The 22,564-nt window shown below is 52.1% G+C and overlaps 1 protein-coding gene across 1 annotated transcript; it reads left to right on the top strand.

The window, feature by feature from the left end:
- The first annotated feature begins 381 nt into the window (after positions 1–381).
- TRAIP (TRAF interacting protein) lies at positions 382–22,236 on the top strand. The gene is made up of 15 exons (XM_075052688.1): positions 382–479; positions 1,730–1,787; positions 3,060–3,143; positions 7,215–7,254; positions 9,920–10,047; positions 12,809–12,903; positions 13,502–13,615; positions 14,561–14,648; positions 16,193–16,282; positions 16,514–16,602; positions 17,343–17,498; positions 17,699–17,747; positions 18,287–18,412; positions 18,960–19,010; positions 20,970–22,236. The coding sequence occupies exons 1-15, from the start codon at positions 382–384 to the stop codon at positions 21,099–21,101; spliced, it is 1,398 nt and encodes a 465-aa protein (XP_074908789.1). The 3' UTR covers positions 21,102–22,236.
- Positions 22,237–22,564: the final 328 nt, after the last annotated feature.

Raw genomic sequence — 22,564 nt, forward strand, 5'->3', positions numbered from 1 at the left:
TGCGGCTCCTGCCAGGGCCGGGCGAGGCGGGGCGGCCCGGGCAGGCTGGAAGGGACGTCGCTGTCCAGGCGGTAAGGGCGGCGGGGGGGCCCTGCGGCAGCTCGTCCCGGCCACCGCCCGGGAGGCGGCTCCGCGGCCCGGCCGCCGTCGTTAGGCTTCAGGGTACACGGGCGCGGCGGGCGGGGAGACCCGGGGGCGCGGCCCCGCCCCCCTTCAGGCTCCGCCCCCGGCCTTGGCGGGGGCGCGGGGCCCGCGCTGGCCCCGTGAGGTCACTTCCGGGCCGGGCGGGAAGCGGCGGGCGCGCGGCCGGATTTGAATCGCCCAGCGCCGCGCGGCTGCTCCGGTCCCGGCCCCGGTCCCGGCGCCGGCCGAGGCCCCGCCATGCCCATCCGGGCCCACTGCACCATCTGCTCCGACTTCTTCGACAACGAGCGGGACGTGGCGGCCGTGCCCTGCGGGCACACCTTCCACCGCGCCTGGTGAGCGCCCCGCCGCCGGCGGGGCCCGGGGTTGAGGGGGGACGGGAGGGGGGTGCCCTGGCCGGGCCCGGCAGCCCCTTTCCCCGGAGATATCCCCCCCTCGTCCCGGGCTGCTCCCCCCCCCCCCCCCCCCAACTCCGAGGGGTTTTGGCTGTTCGCTGGGCTGCCGGTACCTGCCGTGCCCCCCTTCTCCCCCTCCCCGCTGGGGCCCGGTTGCCGAGGGCTCTGCCTCGGCGGAGGCCCTGGCCGCTTTGGCAGCCGCAGCGGCGAGGATTTAGGGGGGCTCACGGAGCTGCCGCGGGAGCCTCGGCTGCGTTGTCACTCCTCTGCCTGCGGTCGCCCTTCTCCGGGAGGGCCGGTGCCAGCAGATCGCTCCTACACAGGGTGTTTATCTGGAAGGAGCGGTGTTAGATGACGAGCGAAGCCTCCCAGGCGATTTCATGCTTTTGCTGGAACTGTTTTGCGAGCATTTGTGTTGGAAGGAAACGGTTCTTCTGAGGAAATAAATTCTTTGTGTGGGGAGGGAGCGGGCGTTTGCTTTTCTGGCTGGCTAACTTGGAGAGGGACCACCGCTCGCAGGTGCGATGGTCACCTCTTCACCAATGGTGCGGCTCGGGCTCGCTTTCCTCTAACAACAGACAGAGGAGGGAGAGCTTCCAAAGGTAACCTGCCAGCTCCAGATTGTTACCCTGCTCCAAAAATAAACTGTTCTGAGTGTGACGTGATGGCTTGGTTGCAAAACGCATTAGTAGCTCTCCTGGGGAGCCCGACAGGTTTGCATTCATCATCTCGGAGCAGAGACCGGCTCGGTCCGCCTCCCTCTGCAGATGCGTGTTCGGTGTCAGCGGCACCCTTTGGAGCTGACCAAACTGGGGGTCTCTCAGCTGTCATATCCTGATATAGCAGCTCTTGTGCCGCTCTGTGTGTGGATCCGTTCGCTCCTGCGAAGCTACAGTTGTTCAAAGGCTCTCTCCTAGGGAGATCTGAGCTCTGTAAAGACTCTGCCCTGGCAAAGATAAGCTCGCACGCTAAATTCAGCTGGGAATTGTCTCAGAGGCAAAGGTAGAGTGCGCGTGCTGGAACATGGCGCTCCTGTTAGCTGCACCTCTGGACTAAATGTTTGCATTCCTGTTTTTAGTTTGTAAAAAGGAGTCGTGACCTGCTGTCTCCTGGTGAGTTGGAGGGTAGCCCCTGGGAGCAGCGCTCCCGGATTTTAAGGATTTACCGTGTGTTTTCTTTTCCTTTCTCAGTCTCATCCAGTGGTTTGACACAGCACCAAGCCGGACTTGCCCGCAGTGCAGAATTCAGGTAAAACCATCGCCTACATACCCCTCTCTACTTCTATGGCATGATGCTCTGCAAACAGCACCGAGGAGCTGTGGCCTAGGCCTCTGGTGATACGAGGAAAAGGCTCACAGTATGAAGCAGAGAGAGTTTTTTGTCACTTGCGGCTCTCCCCAAAGGCTTAGGGGGTGAAGTCCCCTCAACAACCCTTCTGATCAGAGGGGTGGTCCCGAGCGTGCCTTGCTGCTGTCCGTATTGTAGCTTCTCTAGAAAGGGTCTCTGGGTTTTCACGGCTTTTATTTAGGCTGAGTAAGTATTGGCATAATGATAGCAAGGGCTGGAAGGGGTTAATTAGGATATCTGACTTGTGTTTCTAGAGTACCCTGCTGCTCACTGTCAGGTAAGCAGCCCAGTCTGCTGCGTATGGTCCTTATGAGTCCTTGCTTTGCAGCATTCGGCCCTGCGTTGAGAAAAGCAAAGGCTGGAGAGGGAAGGAAGGGTGTGCTCTGCTTCTGAGATGGGAAGCCAAGGCTTGGGGATCTAGTGGCTTAACTGGGACCTGAACTTCTTGGAAGTCCCTTGTGTCACCAGCCTTGATGTCGCCAGTAGGTCTTGGCATGTAGTGACTGCAGGAGATGTTGCCTCGCACTCAGATGTAGGTTTTTAGCCTACATCTGCAGCTTAGGCTTGTTCCGTGTTCGTGCTTCTTTCTTCCTCTCAAGGTCTTGGCCCTTGTTCCTTCCCTGACTTGTTGATTCCCTCTGTTCTTCACTGCCTCTTACATCTCTGGGTTACCATGGAGTTATCGCGAAATAACATCTTATGTAGCAGTAACTATGCAATTAGCTGGTGTCATGACTGTATATAATACTTAAAACACAAAGCTGTAACTGCATGGGGGAGGTGTGGAGAGCTATCAAATTCAATTACAGCACCTTCTGCCTGCAGAAAGCAGCACGTACTTCTGTCTTAGGATTTGGCATCATGTTAGCTCAGCGTCAGCTGCTTGGGCCTTAGCTGCCAGAGAACAGACTGCGCTTGATTCAGAAATGCCTGAATCTTTCTGCTGTGGCTCGGGAGCTTGGCTGGAGTCGCACTCCCAAAACTGAGTGGGGGGGTCTGCTGCTGTGCTGATGAGCCAAAGCAGAGCATTGTCACTAATGGCGTCGAGCATGTGATCTGAATTGCCTTTCATGGCCTTGTGACAAGATGGTACCTTCTCCCCTCCATCTGTCTTCCATATGCGTTGTGTTTCCATATCTGTGCCCATCAACCTCTTCTGTCTCCTATGTTTAGGTCAGCAAAAGACACATCATCAGTAAGCTGTTTTTTGATGTTGCCCTGGAGGAGCAGGCAGCACCGGATGCAGAGACCTTGCAGGTAATTTGACTGGGGGGGTTCTTCCATTGTGTGATGCTTCAGCATCTTGGAAGCGTGGCCTGGGCTGCCAGTCCTCTGCTAACAGCTGCTTCCTGAGCTGGTGCGCTCTGTGCTGTGCTCATGTTTCAGACCTGAAGCACACCAGTGTCTCCTGCCTGTCTTTGTTCTTCCTCTTGGTCCTCACCCCATCTCAGCTCTGTTGTAAGGAGGTCTCCATGTGGTGGGTTAAGAGTTCCCCTGACCAAATCCCATGTCGTGATTCAAGAAGCCTCCTCTACTTCACTGCTCTTCCTTCTGGTTCTCACCTTACCCGGAAACCTCCTGAAGGAGCATCAAATAAACATCCAATTGCTGCTTCTCCCTTTGGCCTCAAAGCCTTAGGGATGAGGCTACACAGCTTTTCCAAAAGGCAGGAGAAGGAAAGTCCCAAATGCAATGAACAGGTACCAGTGTCTGTGGCTTGGTTGGGTGCGAGCCCTGCTAACCCCTCTGGAAAGAAGGGGCTGTTAGAAGTGCCACCTCTGTGCAGGTAGGTTGGTTTGCACAGACTGTAAGGAAGTGGGGCAGGGTGGTGTTAAAGTCATGGTTCCCCAAGAGAAATTAGGAAAGGGACTGCCTGAAGCTGCACCAGCAGTGCTGAGGCAGGGACGCTGGCTGGAGCTGGGGTGCTGGGTGATGTTCTCCAAGTACCACCCTTAGGTGTGGAGAGCTGTGGGTGAGAAGGGGTGAATGCAGAGTGGCTGTTCCGTGTTCTTCTCTTTTGTTTAGTGTGGATGAAGCATGGCTCCTCCTGTCTTGGAGTTATCTGTTCCAAAAAGAAAAAGTAATTGGTTGACCTTGGTGTAATGGGATGCTTGTACCCTCTTGTGTTTAGAATCAGCATGTGCAGCAATTACCATAATTAGCAGTTGCCATGACAATGCTATATGTATATCATATGTTTTTAAAATAAAGCCAGCCAGACTGTAATGTCAGTAGCACTGTCATTCTCAAAGACCGCTAATAAAGAAACTGAAGGCCAAAGTATGTGTGCTGAGGAAATGAAAAAGCATCTCTGGGCACTTGAAGCTGTGTGCCCTAGAAGCAAAGCAATGCCTCGGAGCGGATAAACATTGCCTTTAGTACCTATTCAGATCTGTTTTCACAAGTGTAAATAGATGGGTGACTCAGAAATGGGTTGACTGGAGAAAATTGCCCTAGAAAAGCTTCCTGTTCCCTCTCACCCCCACCCCAGGATCTAAGATGGGTTCCCCCAGCTTTCCCCTTCAGGCAGGCTGTGCTGAAGAACTGCTGCCTTGCTCAGGGGCCGGACTGTGGAGCTGCTCCTGCACAACAAGCTTGATGGTAACTCCTCATGCTCCTGCAAAGTTTGTTGCGTGGCTGTCAGAGCAACGTCTAGCCCTGAGTGTGCAGCTTTCCTAATGAGAGCCAAGGTCACTGTCTAATGGGAAAGAACCAAATATTTTCTGCGTAGATTAGCTTAGTTTGCATGGGTATTTACTGCCCTGTGCACTGATTTGGGTTGCTGCTGGGCTGATGCTGGTTTGTCACCAGTTCCATGTTGAGCGCTGCCTTTTTTCCGGAGGATATGGAGCACCTTAAGAACACGGGTGACCATCATGGGTGGGATTTAATGTCCATTTACACTGGAGTTGTGTCAGCAAAACGAATTGGTGACTTCCTCAGCCGGAAGTGATTTCACCTGAAAAAGCCCCCAAATCCAGGGTTTGTTCCCATCCACTGCCTGTCCCTCCAAAAGCCTGGCTGTAGAGTGATACTTGGCTCCGTAATCAACTAGAGCTGTATCAGTGCAGCCTGCAGATGTCCTGAAATGAGCATTTGGCCTGCTGCCATGAAAAGGTTGGACTGGGGTGAGGGAGTGTGCTTCAGTGTGCTAGAAAGCCAAATGCATAGCTGTGGTCTGCTTGTCATCTTGTAGAGACAAGCTTGGGATGCTCTTCTGAGAACCAGTGTTCTGTACCCAGTTATAAGGGGTTGGAAGAGCTCCCTCATAATCTGAAACTTTCCTGTTGTTGCGGAATTATCCAAATTATCTTTTGCATAATGATTGTCTTGGTACTATTCCTCACTCTTGCTCCTGCTTTGAAATGTTTACAGTCAAAGGAGTTCTGGGGCTGCTTTGCTTCCTACCACCAGGTATCGGTTTCAACTGAAACACTGGAGGCAACTTGGTTCCTTGGAGTAGCTGCAGACCACAGGCTGAACACTGACACGTCCAAGTGTTTCTGGGTGCTGAGCCTGGGTTTATCCTGTATTGCTCTTAAAGATGGTCCTCAGTGGTCAGAACAGTCTCTGTGTGGCTGTGCTCAGAGCAAGAAAGGTGTGAGTTTTGGGGCGTAACACCTCAGTGAGGCCATCTGGAACCTGCCACTTCCAGTCGCTTGTGATTTGGGGAGCTGAGAGTCCTTCCAAAGGAGACTAGGAGACTTTGGTTTGTTCAGCTTGCTGAAAAGGAGGCAGGAGGTGGAGGATTCCTGCCTGTAAACCTGCTGGGGAGGGTAGAAACCTGGGAGGACAGCTGTCTCTTTGTGTCAGGATATACTCATTTGATCTTGGGAAAATGTGGTCTTGTAACTTAGGCTGGCAGAGAGAAGAGAGCTTCTATCAGAGGAGTGAAGATTGGGAGCAGTCTTTAGGAGCTGTGGTGGAGGATGAGGGATTTCAGATTAAGTTGATGAATGAGGTAATGTTACATAGCTGCCCAAAGTAGCCCAGGATTTCTTTGCTATCATGCTAATTAGCACATCTTGTGAGCTCACTAATCGTTCCTGAATAGGACTCTGAGGAAGCTACTCCAGAATAGTTCCTGCAGCAGAGTTAATTCCATGTCAGCCCTCCAGCTGTTGTACCCCCGGGGGCAAATCCAAGTCAGCTCTGCTAGGCTTTGTGTTTAGTCCCTTTTGCTTATCGAGCTTTACATCCCGTATTCTCTTTCCTGCCTTTATTGTCACTAGCAGAGCTTTGCTCTGCTCCAGTCAGATCCATGGTCACTGGTAGTGCTATTCTCAGCTCAGATTTGCATGTAGCGTTCCGGGTTGCACAGATTTGTGTGCTCTGCTTCAGTACTGTGTTGGCATTTTATTGTGGTTTTATTCCACTGCAGTTCCTGCCTGACTTGTTATGTGCTTTCCTCTGCAGTTCTCTAACACAGCTTTTTAAGTCATCTTCTGTTGACTCTTTCCTGTATATATTTCTCTCTTGCTCTGGTTTTTTTTTTTAAAAAAATATATATTATATATAGATAGCCTCTCTTTGTAACCTCTCTACATTTCCTTTGGCTATTTGCCAGTGTTCATAAGTCATATCACTTTGTTATGTATAATTTAAATTGTGGGGCATTTGCTGCCTCTTTCTGATCCTTAATGAAGGCGTTGGAAACATTTGATGTTCCTCAGACCCTTGTGGCACCCAGGAGGCGTTATGCATCCTCAGTTTGGTGTGGTATGGATTGGTTTATCGGTGATCTGCTTATGGCCATTTGACTGAGCTGTTAGCTCATACCAGCAGCCTGAACTGCAGTGACTTCAGTGTCAGACAGAATGCTAGCTGGTACCTTTTGATTGTATGCTTGGTTACCTTTTCAGATGTTTGGACATGCTCTCCTGTCTCCCACCTGCACCTGATTAAAGTTCACTTCAGTTCAAAGCAACTCTCAATCCAGTTAGTCTGGCAACATCCCTGCCTTATTGCCTTGTTTAGGTAAAACATTATAAAAATTGTTCCTGTCTGATTTCCTGTGTTTCCCTGAGAGCCTTCCAAAATTATTCAGCTAAAACAAGATGACTGACAGTGTGAGAAACACAAGGTTGACAAGGCTAAGATGAAACTGGGTTCTTCTCTTCTCCCCCTGAAGAGTGCCAGTTGGAGGTGCTCTTTGCATTCCCTGCGATAGTACTTGCTTGTAACTCGGTGCTTGCTGTTACTGTATTCCGTTCTTAGCACCTAGCTGGTGCAAACGTCCTGCCGAGAAACCTCTTGGTTCCTTTTAAGATCTGGCGAAAGCTCCTCTGCAGTGCGTTTCCTAATTGGGTTTTCTGTGTTGTGTTTCAGAATGAACTGGACAAGGTGAAGGCTCAGCTCTCCGTGAAAGGTGAGTGCCAGCTGCCTGCTGGGGATCAGCCGCCCATGGTCTGTGGGTCCTGGGCTCTGTCTATGCTAGGTGGCATGCCCAGGCCTGAGGAAACCCTATGCAGAGCCCACCCCCCTCTGAAGCTGAGGGCATGGAGCAGGCTGTAAACTTTTTTGCTGGAGCAGTTTTTTCAGAGCTTTTTCTGAAGCAAGACCACCCAAAGCTGTACAAAGCTTGTATGACAGAGCCAGAGTCTGCAGTCTGGCCCAGCTCTGCTGTAACTGGGGTGTTCTGTGCAAGTTTAGAGATATATATGCAATTTTTTTGCCCCTCTTCCTAATCACAAGCTACAGAATTGCAGAACAGCTATATCTCGAGCAGGCTTGCTGAAAGCAAAACCCTTGGTTTGCTCACTGGGAAATTCACAGCTGCGTATGGCAAAGGCTCATTCCCCCTAACAGATGAAGGGGTAAAAGTAGTGCCCAAAAGCAGCAGTGGGAAGGTTTTGGATTTGTTTGGCTGTTGCAGTGCCACATGTGTCGCGCGAAGAGCAGACGGAGTTCAGTTTGTGTGCGCACTTCCATTTTCCCATCTTTAATTTTAGAGGATGTTTGAGGGAGGCAGGAAAAGCAAAAGCCCTGGAGACTTGTCGATGGGTTTTAAGCATCGTCTGTAGGCAGCCTGTCATCAGAACATGAGTCATGAGCAGCGAAAGGAAAATGTCAGTCTGAGTGACAGAAATCCAAAGACACACTAGCAGAAGGGAAAAAAAAAAAAAAATCTTTAAAGAATGCTGGGGGCTCACCCACGCCCCGAGAGTTGTCTTTCCTCTGCCTTCCCTACATGCACGAGACAGACATGAATAGCCAGTAGATTGAGGATTCAGTCCTTAGCCTGAGAGCAGAATTGGATGGTCTGCACATCTCTATTCTGAGGCCCATCTTCTTGCCAGCTTGGTTGAGTTTAGTGACTTGGTAGAGAGCCAGATCTTCTGGGGAAGGTGGCTGGGATTCTTGCTAGGATGTTATCCAAGAAAAACTGCTCGAAGGCCTGCTCATCTTCTCGGCTTCTGGTGAGTAGAGGTTGGATTTGACATTCCCTTATCCCATTCTCTTTTCATATTGGAAATGAGAGGCTCCTTTCCACCTCCTGCCTCTTTTTGCTGTGGGCACTCTGCTCTCTGGTGGTTCTTGTGTATAAATTCTTCACTTAAAGATGTGCTGTGTGCTGTGCGCTGTAGAGGAGCTGTGTAATTGCCAGTCTCTGATCAGCTTGCAAATGGCTCTAGAGGTGCTGAGCTCTGAGCAGACCCAGCAGGTGCTGTGGGAGGCACTCTGCAAGAGCTGAAAACTCACTCCTGCAGCATGGGGAGGTTTGACTCCTGCCATCTGCCTCTGGGCAGCTGGGAATGAGGGAGGGGGAAGCCCTAACTCTTTTACTAGATGTGGGGTACCTGCAAATGCAAGGGAGTGTCTCCAGGCTGTGCTGCCTCTGGTGAGGAAGGGTTATTCAGATCAATAGAGAAAAAATGCTTTGCTAAGAAATGCGTTTCCCTAGCCACCTGCATGCTTCTGCTGGGATATGTTGCTCTCTTCTTCCCCAGTCCCACGTGGCTTTTTACTGTCTGATCGAGCAGTGAAAGTGCACTGCAGGTCATGCTTCCATGGGATGTGGTGGCACAATTTGAAACTGGATCGTTCGCAAGGAGAAAAAGCTTTTTGGAAAGGCACTGATTGACTCTCCACTATTGTCAGGCTGGAGACACGGACCATTTTAGCAAAGACAGGAGATGCTGAGCTGAAGACTTTACCCTGCCTTCGGCAGGGTTAGATGGAGAGGTTGCTGCTTTCCCTCACTGCCCAACTGCTTTGAGCTTTCCAGTGATGCTGGCTGTTCCCGGCTTAGGTCTGTCAGCTCCCCATGGTGGTTGTTGCTTTGTGAGCTGTTCTTGCCTCGTCTCCACAAAACAAATTCAAATCTGGTGTTGTTTTCCACCACCTTCTCTCTGGTGGTCAGAGGCATGTGCTTTGTTCCTGGATTGCCTGTGTGGGGAGGGACTGCAGGACTCGGGTTTTGTGATCCACAAAAAGCGGGCGCTCTGGGGAATCTACTTAAGCTGTCGCATGTCCTGCGAAGTCCCCAGTGCCAAGCAGAGCTCTGCTTTACTGCCTCTTGCCCTCAGACATAGGTGCCGTGGTGAGGGTACTTGCAGCAGCGTGGTGACGCAGCAGCGTGGTGGATCACTGTACACAGCCGCCTGATGGCCCCTGAAGGGCTTCCCTGCACCTAACGCTCCATGTGGATGGGCTCAGGGGTCAGCTCTCCAGCCCTGTGACAGCTTGGTGTAACTTGAGAACAGTTTTCCCCGTGCAAGCCTGGCTGTGAGAGCATGCAAGAGTTAAGATGCATCAGCTTAATGCAGGGCTGGCACTGGAAAGCTATTAAAGGGAACTTGTTATCTTTAGTAAAGAAAATCTTGAAGCCTGCTGGCACTGGGAGAAGCAATTGCTCAGTACAGTCCCTGGTGCAGACAGCACTTACGGAAATGGCTCTCTGCAGGAACAGCCAACTCCTAGCAGCCTGCAGCCTGAGGCTGCAAGCAGTGTCTGTTGTGCTCCTGCTGCTGTGGGGCAGCTGAAGTCTGGGTTACCGGGCCATGACCTTTTTCTTTTTTTTCCTTTTCCAGAGAAAGAAAAGCGGGAATGCCAGGCTCTTGTGGATGGGCTGAGGGACACTCTGGATGTGCGCAATGCCACAATAGAGTCGCTCCAGAAGGTGCTGGGAGAGACAGAGATGCTGTGCTCCTCTCTCAAGGTACCTTTCCTGTCCCCGACAGGACTTTAACACTAACCATTGCACAGTCGGTGTTAGTTTTGTTGAAGATCTCTGCAGGCCCTGCTAATAAAGAGATTGTGCTGGTGGGATTTTGGATCTGGTGCCTCGAGACTCCTGTCTGCTTGATCTCTGAATGACAGAAGGGTGATGTAGCTGGGTTTTCATTTTGGTTTTATTAATCTGAAGCAAATGGTGTCGCTGGTCTTGAGGTCCTGAGTGCGCTCCTCCTGGGGGTGACTCAGAGGTGTAAAAGCCAGGCCTGTGGCTTGCATACAAGTGGCTGCATGCTCAAGGCAGCGGTGGCTGGAGTGGGGGAGGGACGCCAGCCCAGCCTGGGGGATGCTGACTGAGCCTTGCTAATGAAGTGGCAGCGCTGATCATAAAGGTAGCAGCATGAACCGAGAGCGGGAGCTGGCCCCAGCGCCCTATTGCCGAAACATTGGCTCCCTGTGGCAGAATGTTCTTCTGAAATGGGTTTAGGCCAGGCGGGATTCAAGGAAAATTAGTTTCTTGGTTTGATGGAGGAGAAATCAAACTGAAATATATGGAGGGGGAGTTGCAAGCTTCAGCCGAGTGGGATTTGATCCAGCTAACTCTCCTGTCTCTGTTCTGTTGCCAGGGCTTTCCTTTGGTTAGGTTAGTAATATGTGAAGTCCAGGGATCAAATATTCCTGTTGTGTTTCAGCGTGCAGTGACTCAGGGTGTGATCATGTACTGTGCATAAACAGCAAGTGGAAGAGGGTAAGAGCAGGAGCTACTTTGTTGGGATGTCTGGTAGTGAGCAGAGCGACTTTGCCTTGGCGGTGGGATGGGATGGGCAGTCTCTACTGTGTGAAGATGATGTGCCTGTCCCAAGAAGATGAGGTTCAGGCAGGTGGGGTTCTGAGCTGCAGGCTGAAAGGCAGGGTAGGGGACAACTGCACTTCTCCAAGATCTCTGCCCACCGGAGTACGGGTCTGACCAAATAGCCTAAACTGCATCGTGTTCCTGCAAGGCCAAGTGGCCCAGGGAGAGCTTGTAGATGGGTTGTGGGTCGTCTTGCTGTATGTCACCTGCAGCTGGGCTCTTCCTGAGAGGAACCAGTCCAGGGGGTCTGCCTGGTGCTAGCAATGTGGTGCTGTCACAGGGCAGAAGGAGAGATATAGTAAGGAATTAATGCCAGACAGGCCTTGCTGTGAGCCAGCACAACTTTTTTTGCCTGACCATGGGGTTTATACCCAATCTGCTTGGGTGTAAAGGCAGCTTGGGCCTTTGTCATGCCAGAGATGCTTCTGGGATCCCAGGTGTACCAGCGGCAGGATACTTCTGATGCTCCTTGCTTCTGCAGAAACAATTGTGATAGTGGAAGCTAGTGCTTGCTCCTCAGCTCAACATCTCTGTTCTTGGCTTTCCCCCCTTGGCACCTCAGGAGGAGGCTCTGTGGTTATCTTGCCAGTTGCAAAACCCTCAGTGTATGCTTAATTCCTTTTAATGAAAACTGGGCAGGGCAGCAGGATTAGGAACCTGGAGGTATCTTTTCTGTGGTGTACGGGGTTTCCCAGCTGAATGCCAAGCACTGTCTTATACTGCATCATTAAAGATTAAAGCGCTAAACTTCTGCAGTGAAAATACAGGCTTAACTAGCTGTGACGCAGGTCAAGCCCACAGACTGCAAGCCGTTCCTGTCCTGCTAGCACTGTCAGCTGCTACTGAACCTCTGTGTGAGTGTTTGCTGCCATTTCAGACTGTCTGAGGCTAGGGACTCTGCTCCAACCTGGCACAAAAGACTGCTTTGGGGATCTAAAGTATAGAGAGTTCTGCTTAGGAAGACCCCAAGATGGGCTCTGCTTAAGCAAGAGCAACACGTGAGCCTGCAACACTATCCTGTCGGCAAAGTCCCAGCAGTTTCACAGCTGTTTGGTCTCTGTGGCAGGAAGCAGCTAAAATCCTTTCACTTCTGTGTGGAAGGAGCTTTATGAGGTGATAGTCTCTGGCCATGACTCTCCCTGGAGTCAGCACTGTGCTGAAACCAGACCCAGAGCCTTTTGAAGGTGCTGTGTGAGGTGCCCAGGCATGCACAAACCTAGACAACATAGATGTGTTGGAACGGTGCTAATTCAGGCCAGCTTTCCTCTGTCCTCTGCCACACTGCAGATCTGTGCTTTTTCAGCTCAGCTGAGGTTCTCCGATACTGCTGCCTGCTGCTGGAGAGCCTGGAAAGGTGCTGGCTGCAGTAGCCTTGCAGCCTCTCCAGGCAGGTGAGAGAAGTGCCTGGGTGGGTGTCTGGTTTGGCTGAAGTCTCCCAGAAGAGACCCACTCAGCATTCCTATTTATGCTCTAGGCAGCTAATGGCAAGGTGAATTGGGAGGCTAAAGTAAAGGGATCAGCTGTGCATGGAGGAGAAAGCAATAGCAAGGTTTGCTTGCTGTGGACTCCTTTGCTTTTGAAAAACAAATTGTCGCTGTGTACAGGGTACTGCGCAGCTCCACAAATGCTCCCAGCAGAAAGGAAGCTACAATGCAGTTTCAGCGCCAGACTCATCTTGCGATTAGCACTGAGACCCTGCTGCGTTTGCAAGGAGCAGAGCTAGGGGTGCAGCGGGGAGGGAGCTAAACTCTCCTTAATCCTGGGCTGCTGAGGTGGTGATAGCATTAAGAGCCAATGTATGCTCCCAGCTGCCCGCAGTGCGCATAAGCCAGGATGTTTCTCTAACAATCCCTGGAGCCTTCCTAACGGTCTGTGTGTGCTTGCTTCTCTGCAGAAGCAGATGAAATTCCTGGAGCAGCAGCAGGAGGATAACAGAAGTTCAAAGGAGGAGGCCCGCCGTCTGCGAAACAAGCTGAGAACCATGGAGCGGTGAGATCCCGGGCTCTCCCTGGGCCTTGCAGGCTGGGCTGCGTGCCTCTCCCCCTCTGAGAGGGAGGGAGGGGTCCTGCTGTGCCTGCTGCAGCATCCACCACCACACGCTGGGTCATCTTACCCCATACGGTTGGAAATGGCTGCATTAGGAGGCCTGCCCTTGACTGTCCGTGCTCTTGCCCCTGCTATGTTTCTAGACAGCTGCTCTCCCTAAACAGCAGCAAGGCATGGTACTGTGTGCAGACCGGCCTCATCTCCAGCGCCCTGAGCGTGGCTATGTGCAGTTTGTGTTATCAGAGGACACTGGGGCAGAATCCCAGCCCAGGAACAGAGTCAGCCATGGGGCTATAGGGCCCGAGAGCTGGGATGTTGGCCCCATGTGCAGTATGTGTGTACAGCTGCCCCTTCTCTAGTCTGTCCATGCAGTGCTACTCTTCCCTAGGAAAAAGCCCTGCTTGTGGTGGGGCAGTTGTCTCTTCCCCCATGACATCCAGAGTGCCTGCAGCAGGAGCTTAGGCTGCACCAGCTCCTTGGGGGGAAGCAGGGCTCCAGTCTCTTTCCCAGCTCTGTTTGATGGTACTTTCTTTACGTGCAGGATTGAGCTGTTGCTTCAGAGCCAGCGCCCCGAAGTGGAGGAGATGATCAGAGAGACGGGAGTTGGGCAGGCAGCAGTGGAACAGCTTGCGATCTACTGTGTCTCGCTGAAAAAGTAGGTGCTGCGGTCTTGGCACAGCTGGCTCGTGCTGTCCTGGGTGTGCCCAGGGAGAACCCTTGGCTGAGTATCAGCAGGCACACAGGCTCTGCGGGGCTCTTGCTGCCTGTTTGGGCCTCCACTGGGTTTTGACTGACAGATCCTGGGGACCTAGATTGGAGCCTGTCACATTGAACTGTTCCTGTTGTCACTGTATTGACATGCGTGTCACCATGGGAACTGTCTCCAGAGTTGTCAGTGCACCTATGAGGTGATGATTATTTAATTCCCTCTGTTCCCCTCTCATGCCTGGGGGGAAATGAGTGGATGAGGGGCTCCGGGTTGTACCCTCTGCTGCATTGCACTGTGCAGCTGTGGCCTCAAGTGCACTCTGGCAAGGCGGATCTGCAGTGTTGCCCTCCCCTACCTGGAAATCCATCTGGTCCTGCTGGGCAAAACCACAGCTTTTTTGGGTCCATTCTGATGGCAGTTGAATAATTGCAGCTTTGATACACAGCTGAAATGAGGCAAGTGTCCCTGTGGTGTAATTGGGAATGAATGTGCACGGCCAATATTGTGAAGTCTTTGAAAAGTCACTTAAAGCGAAGTCCCCTATTTGCTGCCAGCATGGAGGCTGCTCTGTTGTCTGTCTGTCTTTTCCACCGGCAACTGAAATGTCTCTGGATCCAGTTTCCATTTTGCTGGTGAAATCTGTTCAGGCCCTGTTCTCAGGCATGGTATCCCATGCAGCTTTTTTCTGCCCTGTGGTGTAGCGGTATGTTTGAGACACTGTTGGTCAGTGTCAGTACACTCGGCTCTGTTCCCTAAAGGGCTTTGTGTCTCCTGGGTTTTCTCTGGTGGCTCTGCAGTTGCAGAGCTTCAAATTAAGGGCCTTGGCTTGTCTCTGAGAAGTTCTAGCTCAATCCTCTCACAAACAGCATGCCTCTTCTGGTCTCTTTGCAGGGAATATGAAAATTTGAAGGAGGCTCGAAAGATCTCTGGTGAGATGACAGAGAAGCTGAAGAAGGACCTGTTTTCTGTCAATAGTAAGGTAAAGGGAGAGTGTGAGTTGCCAGGTTGATATCTGGTCTGTAGATACGTGTCAATAACTGTGGCCCAGTCCCTCTGCAGTGACCCTCTCACACACTGAGCACTACTTGAGTGGTACAGGTGGTGTGGAAGTGTCAGGCTGGGGTTTCTGGGTCAGGGTGTGATGCTGCAGCGAGTGGCTCATGGGCTGTTGCCAGGAGTGCAGCCTCTGGGGACAGTGGTGGGGCAGCATGTGCAGAGCCAGCCAGAGTCTGGCAGGGAGCCTGGACTGGAAGGCAGCAGCACGCAGGTGCTCTGCTGCTTCCACTGGGTTCTGGAAGCAGCATTGCCTTCATCCTGCCACTGCCAAGCATGAGCTAGCTCAGCTGCCAGCCCCTCCTGCTGCAGAATCAGGCCCCTGGGAAAGGTGGGAAGGGGTCTGGAGCCAGCACCAGTTGAGCAGGGCTTAGCCCTGGCTTGGCACAACCACAGTCACATCCAGCCTCGTGCCTTCAGCTGACTGAACTGGGCCCAGGCTTCCACATGATGCTATGCCGAGGCAGGAGAGGTTCCCAAAGTGCGGTGAGGATATGCAGGTGGCTCTGCACAGAGCCTGCCTGGGCTGGTCCTGACCTGGTGCGGAGCTTGGCCTGGCTGGGCTCTCTTAGGTCAGGAGTCACTTTCTGTCATGTCTGGTAGCAAGTACCCATGAAAAGTGTGTGTGTGTAGCCTTGTTCTCCAAGATGCAGGTGTTCCCTGGAGCATCCCCAAGTCCAAGCTCACAAAGTGAGAGACTGTGGGTGGCTTTGGCCTATTTTTCTTACTCAGCCATAGCTGCTGTTGTCCCCTCAAATGGAGAAGGAGGTTCTCAGATTGCTGTGCTACTCCCCAAGTGAGTTTAACCCCTTACATGAGGTGCTGCTGCTGGAATCTGGCTGCTTCTGGCTGAGTCAGTGCCAAGCTGCAATCACCACACCAGCTTGGGTCAGGAGGATACGAGTCAGTGCACTCAGGGCTCCAGGCTTGGCTGACGGAGAGGTGACTGTACCGACACTTTGTGGGCTGGCCCAGACTCCTGAACCCGCAAGTCTCTGATGTGGCATCAGTCCACTTCTCGACCCCCGGTTCTGGCATGCTTCCCTGTTGAATCAGGCTTGTCCATGTGCCAGTACTGCTGATGCATAACCATCCTCCAGCCTGTGGTTTGTAATTCCTGTGCTCTGGTGTGTCCAAAGTCCTGCAGGAATTCAGAATGCAGCCACCAAGTGTTAGAGCGGGGAAAAGCTGTCACCATCAGGCATAAATGCTTGGGAAATGCTATAGGAAGGTTTGTGTTGGGCAAGCAGCCCTGGAGATCCCTCTGCAGGCAGCTCGAGGAAATGGGCAGGCGTTCGGTTGCTCTGATACAGGAGAGATTGGTCAGACTGCCACAGGAAAATTTAGCCCTTAAACAGCGGAAAGTAGCATGTGCTGCAGAGCATACTGTTCTCACAGGGGATCTGCAGTCTCCCTTATCTATGTGTTGTAACCAGCACTCTGCTGTTTGGGGGGGGGTTTATTCTGCAGCTGCATAAAACTGTTTCAGAGTTGGAGAAGACAAAGGAGGAGTTAAAAAGCACCCAGAAGGATCTGAAGAATGCAGACAAGGAGATCTTGGTGAGAATATCATTCCCCAGTCTGCAGTAACTGGCAGCTGGCCATGGCCTGCAGCTGCAAAGCCAGGAGTTATGCTGGCTTTTGCTCAGTGACCAGGTTACCCAGCCCACCTTACCTCTCTTATTTGCCCTCCCTCTGAGCTCCACCTGATGCTGATTTATGGAAAAGGGGCAAGGTATCTGCTACTAAATCTCTCCTTGTCTTGCTGTCTGCTTTCCTTTTTCCCTCCAGAGTTTGAAGAAAAAGATAGACATCCTGCAGGATACTCTGAAGGTCCCATCTGTAACCAGAGAGACACTCAGTCGACTAGTCTTTGAAAGGTTAGTGAAGTGCATCCTCAGGTACAGGCCAAGGATGGAGATGGCAGATCAAAAGTAAGAGTTGACAGTTTAACTAGCTGGGGAAACAGACATGCTAGTCTGGCAGGCATTGCAGTAGCATGGTCTTTTTGCTCCTTGTATCCTACTTAGTTTTTTTTTTTTTGTTGCTGACAAGGTGCTGTTTGGTTTACCTGGAAAAAGTGTGTATTTTGGGGGGTTTGGGTCGGGATGGGATGGAAGAATGGGCTAGGTTTTGACAAACTCTTTGTCACTATGTCCTGCCAGGGAAGTATCCCTAAAGCTGCTCTTCTATGTGCCTTGGAGTTGGCCTTCCAGTGAGTGTGCCCGGAGATCTTAGCCAGGCAGAGGAACCTAGCCTGAAAAATGGCATCTTTTACATTTTTATCAAGCCCTTTCTTGTGAGGAGGCTGTGCTATTACCCCAGTACAGCAAGCTGGGTTGTGTACACAGAGCAGCAGTGTGCCAGCATGTTTGCCTGTGCTCTGGGTGCTGCTGTTATAGCACACGCCATTTGAGGGTGAACAGTAGTTTGGGACATTGACTATAAACTCTGGGATTCAGATTGTCCTTTCTTAGACTTGTAAGCAGAATGGGTCTCTGATCCTGGTCCCACTGCTGTCTTGCAACTGAGTCGCGTAGTGTGCCGCTCTGTCTTCCTCTCATCTGCTGGGTGGCAGGCGGTGGCCTCCTGATGGCTGACACTTTGCATGGCCTTGCAGCCCCGCTCCTGTAGAACTGCGGCACCCAAAGCTCCACCGTCCAGCCCACAGTGATGAGATCAATCTGGATGCTACTTTTGATGTGGACACCCCTGAACACGAGCCCTGCAGATCTCTCTTCAACCCTGCAAAAAGGCAGAAGCTGGATAAAAAGCCGTGAGTTTCCCCTCCTCTTTCTGCTTCTAAAGGAGATCAAAGTCTCACTTCTTTGGAAGTTGCTGTGTGAGATCAGATAGCTCTCCAGCTGCCTGATGTCGTGCTGCAAGTTTTGTCGTCATTTGCTTGGCCTTGTCTGTCCTTGCCAGCTCCACTTGAACAATAAATCTCTGCTGATTTGCTCCTTGGGCTTCTTACAGACTTCCCGTGGTAAATCTGGCAAAGAAAGTTCTGAAGGAAACAGTGGAGGTAAAAGGACTAATCTTGATTTTCTCTATGACCTCTTTGATTCTGCTGTTAATAAGCTTGGGATAAAGGACCCATTTTCTCCACGTTGGAGATGGTATGACCGTAAACCGTCCAATCTATAGAACCACAGTACATGCTTCAAAGTGCTTTGCTTGACAGTCTCCTAGAAACACTGTATTGCTGCCTCAGGCCTCCTGGAATTGGGCGGGAGAGGGAGGGTAGGGATCCATGTGCTTCTTGCTGATTATCCTGCCTCAGATGTGCTTGGCAAACTCAATGTGGGGCTGACCATAAGGGCTGTGAGGTCACCTAAGGGGGCCATTCTCCCAGCCTTGCTAGGTGGAATGTCCTGCCTTCCAGGCGCTGTTCCACATGAGCCCCGGTGGGAGGCTGGAAGCTGCTGTTCTTTGGCCTGACATGTGGTACAGCAGTAACCATTACCCTAAATAGCTGTCTGTGTTGTTAGTGCTCCCTGTATGTGGACCAAATTCAGTAGATCATGCTGGTTAAAGAGCTTTTCTCATTATTTTGTGGGACAGAACTGGGCAGATGATCTGGAGGATGATGCTCTTAAAGGACTCTTGCCAGCATTCATCAGGAACTCTGTTCTCTCCAAGAAGCCAGCTTCGGGTAGCTTGCTGGGTCCCCACAAGAACACGGGCACTGTAAGTATGACTGTCCAGTTGGTGAGCTTGTCGAGGGCTGGCACTGCACACCTCTGTCCTGAAGTGACCCTGCAGGAAGAAGCAAATGAGGCTTTTACCTTGCCATGTACAGTGTGTGGAAAACAAATCTTGGAGCACGACCTGGCTACTTCCCAGTCCTGCAGAGCTCCAGGGATGACAGATGCTCATTCCCTTCCTGGCAACAGACTAAACGGCCCTCCATGTCCCATTCCTCCACCTCCTTGGAGCTTTGGGTGTTTTCCTTGTATTCCTCAGTCCCACTGACAAAATCCAAAGCCTTGCTGTTGCTTGGAAGGCTTGACTTCCTTCAGAAAGTGCCCAAGATACTCAAACTTTACTAATACCCTTGGGTCTGTCTTTTTCCAAAGGTGAGGGCTTAGCACAAGTATCGAGTGTTTCCAGGTGCTTGTAACCCTGCCCCAGAAGCTGTGGCCTGCAAGGCTCCCCCCTTCCCCATAACCAGCACAAAGAGAGGTAGCCAAGGCTCTGTGCTGCTTCTCCATACTCTTTTCTTTCTCTCTCCTAGGTGAGAATGGGATACGATGGCTTGGGAGGCAGAACAAAGTTCATACAGCCTGTATCCTTTCCTGCAGCTCACATGGCAGTAGTGATGCTGTGGGGACCTCATCTCTGTTCCTCCTTTTTGTTCTCAGCCATCCTGGGGAGTCCTGCCCCCCCGTCATCCAAAAATGAGCTGGGATCCTCAAGGAACAATCATATTTCTCTCTATCTGACTCTAAGCAAGGCTGAGCTCAGCAAAGGCATCAAGGAACTGAACTTGCCGAGAGCATTATCAGAGGTGGCTCATTCAGAGAAGCATATCAACTAGAAATCAGTACAGTTTGCAGGGACTGCCTATGCCCTTGGGATCTCTGAGCAGCAGCGTAGCATGGCCTCTTGCTGGCTGTGTGCCTGCCAGCCCATGCAGCTGAAGCCTTCGTTCCTGTGGGACACTGCTGCCCTGCTGTGCCTGTCCTGGTGGGCAGCCCCGCAGCAGGTGAGGAGTGGCTGGGCTGAGCTCACCCAGCAGGTGGGGAGCTGCTCTGACTCCCACTCCTCATGCAGGAGCAGTGTGCTGTCCCCTGCGGAGGCTGCCCCTCACCTGCCTTCCCCAGGCAGTATGTGGTACAGCTATGGCTCCAACACCGCTCTAGCTCCTGGTGCTGGTTTTGAGGGGTTTTTGCTCTTTGTAGAAAACCAGGAGGCTGAAGCAGAGAAGTGATTAGCTGGAAGGTGTGACCTGCTGGGAAGCCTCAGGTGGCTGCTCTTGTGGTGGTGTGGAGGGTACCCAATGGCAGGGAGATGCTTGAGCCAGATCTCTGGGGCCAGGTGTGCCCATGCTGCCAGCCTGAGGTGGAGAAGGGTGGCAAGTTGCTGCTGGCTAGACACCAGGTGTCTACCAAAGCCACTTGATCACTTCCCCTCCTCAACTGGACAGGGAGAGAACATATAACAAAAGGCTTGTGGGCTGAGATAAGGACAGTTTAATAAAGCAAAAGCAAAGGTTGTGCATGAAAGCAAAGGAAAACAAAAGATTTTTTTCTCCACTTCCCATCAGCAGGCAATGTCTGTCCACTTCCCGGGAAGTAGGGCTTCAGTATCCGTAGCGGTTGCTCTGGAAGACAAGTGTTATAATAACAAATGCCCCCTCTCCTCCTCCTTTCTCTTAGCTTTTATTGCTGAGCAGACACCACCTGGTATGGAAAGCCCCTTTGGTCAGTTTGGGTCAGCTGTCCTGGCTATGTCCCCTCCCAAGATCTTGCCCACCCCCCAGCCTACTGAGTGAGGTGGGGGGAATGTTGGAGAGACAGCCTTGATGCTGCACCAGTGCTGCTCAGCAGTAGCCAAAACTGGTGTGTTATCAACACTTTTCTAACTACCAATACAGAGCACAGCACTATGAGGGCCACTGTGGGGAAAATTAACTCCATCTCAGCCAGATCCAATACAAGAAGGTGGGCAGCCATCCCAGTGCTGCCCCTCACACATGGCTGATGGAGGAGCAGCTCACTTCTCTAAGCCTGAGTGCTGCAGGTGTGCCAATTTGTGTAACAGCAGTTCTGCTAGCATGGCCTGTGCCTGCCTTTCAGTGCTGCAGGTTTAGTTTTTGCCAGTTCTGTGTCTGTGAATGGTGTGGGAGTTAAAAGGGACTTGCTGCTCTAAGGGCTCTTCTCTTGGGGTCACTCTGCCTTGGGAGGCTGCAGGCTCTGGCTGCTGTGCCTTTCCCTGCATGGTGTGGCTCTGACGTGCAGGGTAGATCCCAAAGCTCTGGTGGATATGCTTAAACACTGTTTTGTGTGCAAGGGGGTAGCATAGAAGTGGGAAGCATTCCTTGACTTGTGGGACAGGAGCGTGCCTGAGCTCTGCTGCTGTGAGTAGGGGGCAAAGCCCAGCCCATCCTGCAGGGAGTTTTTCTTTGGGTGCAAATGTATGGCTAGGTCGCAGGTCTGTGGTTCAGGCTAGTCTGCAGCAGGTGTGAGATCACTTCTGTCCCCAGGGCCTTGGTCTGTACTTTCCTTGACAGTTTTACCTTCAGACAAACCTGGCAGAAATCCGCCCATTAGCAGTGAGGAGCAAGAAGAAGAATGTCTCCAGGCCAGCATCTGCAGCATCCTTGGCATCTTCCTCCAGCAGCAGCCAAGCCAGACTGGACAGTTTCCTGCAGTGAGAGCCCCTGCCTTCCCGGGGAGCAGCTGGGCAGGGCGGCTGCAGGGCAGAGCACTCACCTAGAGCCTGGCACGAAGCAATGCGCAACCACTGCTGTGCGGAGGGCTATTTGCAAAGCACGGGCACTGTGTTGTGGGTGAGATGAGCTGCCCTGGGGATAATGCCAGCCTTGCAGCAAGCTGACAGGAGACCAAGCCTCTGGCTAATGCTTGGACTGATTTACCCCCCTGTTGTTTTACCCCTCCTTCCTCCTGTTTTCATGAAGAATAAACAAGGTTTTTTCATCTTCTGGCCTGCTCAGCGCTCTACACTTGCTGCTGCTGTTGACTGCTCTGACATCAGGTGGAACTGCACTTCGTGGATGCAGCTGCAAGCTAGGGGTGCAGGAAGGATATCTGGGATGTCAGTCTGGAGCAAGAGCAGGGAGAAGCGACCTGGACCAGGTCTGTGTCTGGTGTAAATAGTTCCAAGAAGGTTTCATGGAGAAAGAAGTGTGCACAGGGCAGGGCAGCCCTGGCCTGTGTTGCTGTAGGGTGGCTGTATGTTCATCATCAAATTAAATACCTTCTCTCTGCTGCAGGCCTGTGTGGGTTGGGGAGACACACAGACAAGCCTGGGGGATGTTCTGCCTTGCCCTGGCTTGGGCCAATGAAGTCCACTGCATTTTTGCAGACTTGGCACTGAAATTGCTGACCTGGGGAGGAGGGTGTTGGGGCTGACCCCCTGCCCTGCTTGCAAATGGGGACATTGGTGTGCTGATGTGAACTGTCTTCTTGGCATGTGTTGGTGTGAAACTCGTTTATGAATTTCTATTTTTTTAATGAGCTTGTAGGGTTTTTTTGTTCTCTTGTAGCTGGTTTGCCTAGTGATTTGAGGGTTTGGAATGGCCTGAAGAAGTGCTGGAGAACTGCTCCCCTTCAGGAGAGGGGGCGACTGATGGGGCAGAACCTGTCTGGGGTTCTTCAGCTTGGAGACACAGGACAGGAGATCCCCTCTTGCCCCACGGCTGTAGCAGGGCTATTCAAGCTGCTGGGAACAGACTTGGTGAGGTACCTTGCTACAGCACTCTGTACTGTACAAATCTGCGGTGTTTCCAACTTCCAGTTGCTTCAGGCTGAGAAGCCTCAGTACCTGGCCTGGCCAAAAACATGTCTTTAGGGAATAAAGTATACTGCTGTGCACACTTGTTAACACACCTGGCTTCTGAGCATTTTCCTCCCTATTGCAGCTCAGGGTGGAGGGCTGAGCTCAGGTGCTGAGCCTGGGGTGATGGATGTGCCTGACCCCTCTGAAGTGTTTGGGGCCAGCTCTCAGGAGATGGGCTGCTGCTGCAGGGGAGGGCTGCGGTGGGGTGAGGCGGTGGTGGGATGAAAGCGGTGCCGATCCCCAGGGCAGCGAGCAAGGCAAATGCCTGCAGAACATGAGCTGTGTCTTGCCTGCATCACTTCAGGCTGACTGCTGAAC

The sequence above is a fragment of the Buteo buteo genome, chromosome 21, assembly GCF_964188355.1.
Source record: "Buteo buteo chromosome 21, bButBut1.hap1.1, whole genome shotgun sequence".
In the NCBI taxonomy this organism is placed as follows: Eukaryota; Metazoa; Chordata; class Aves; order Accipitriformes; family Accipitridae; genus Buteo; species Buteo buteo.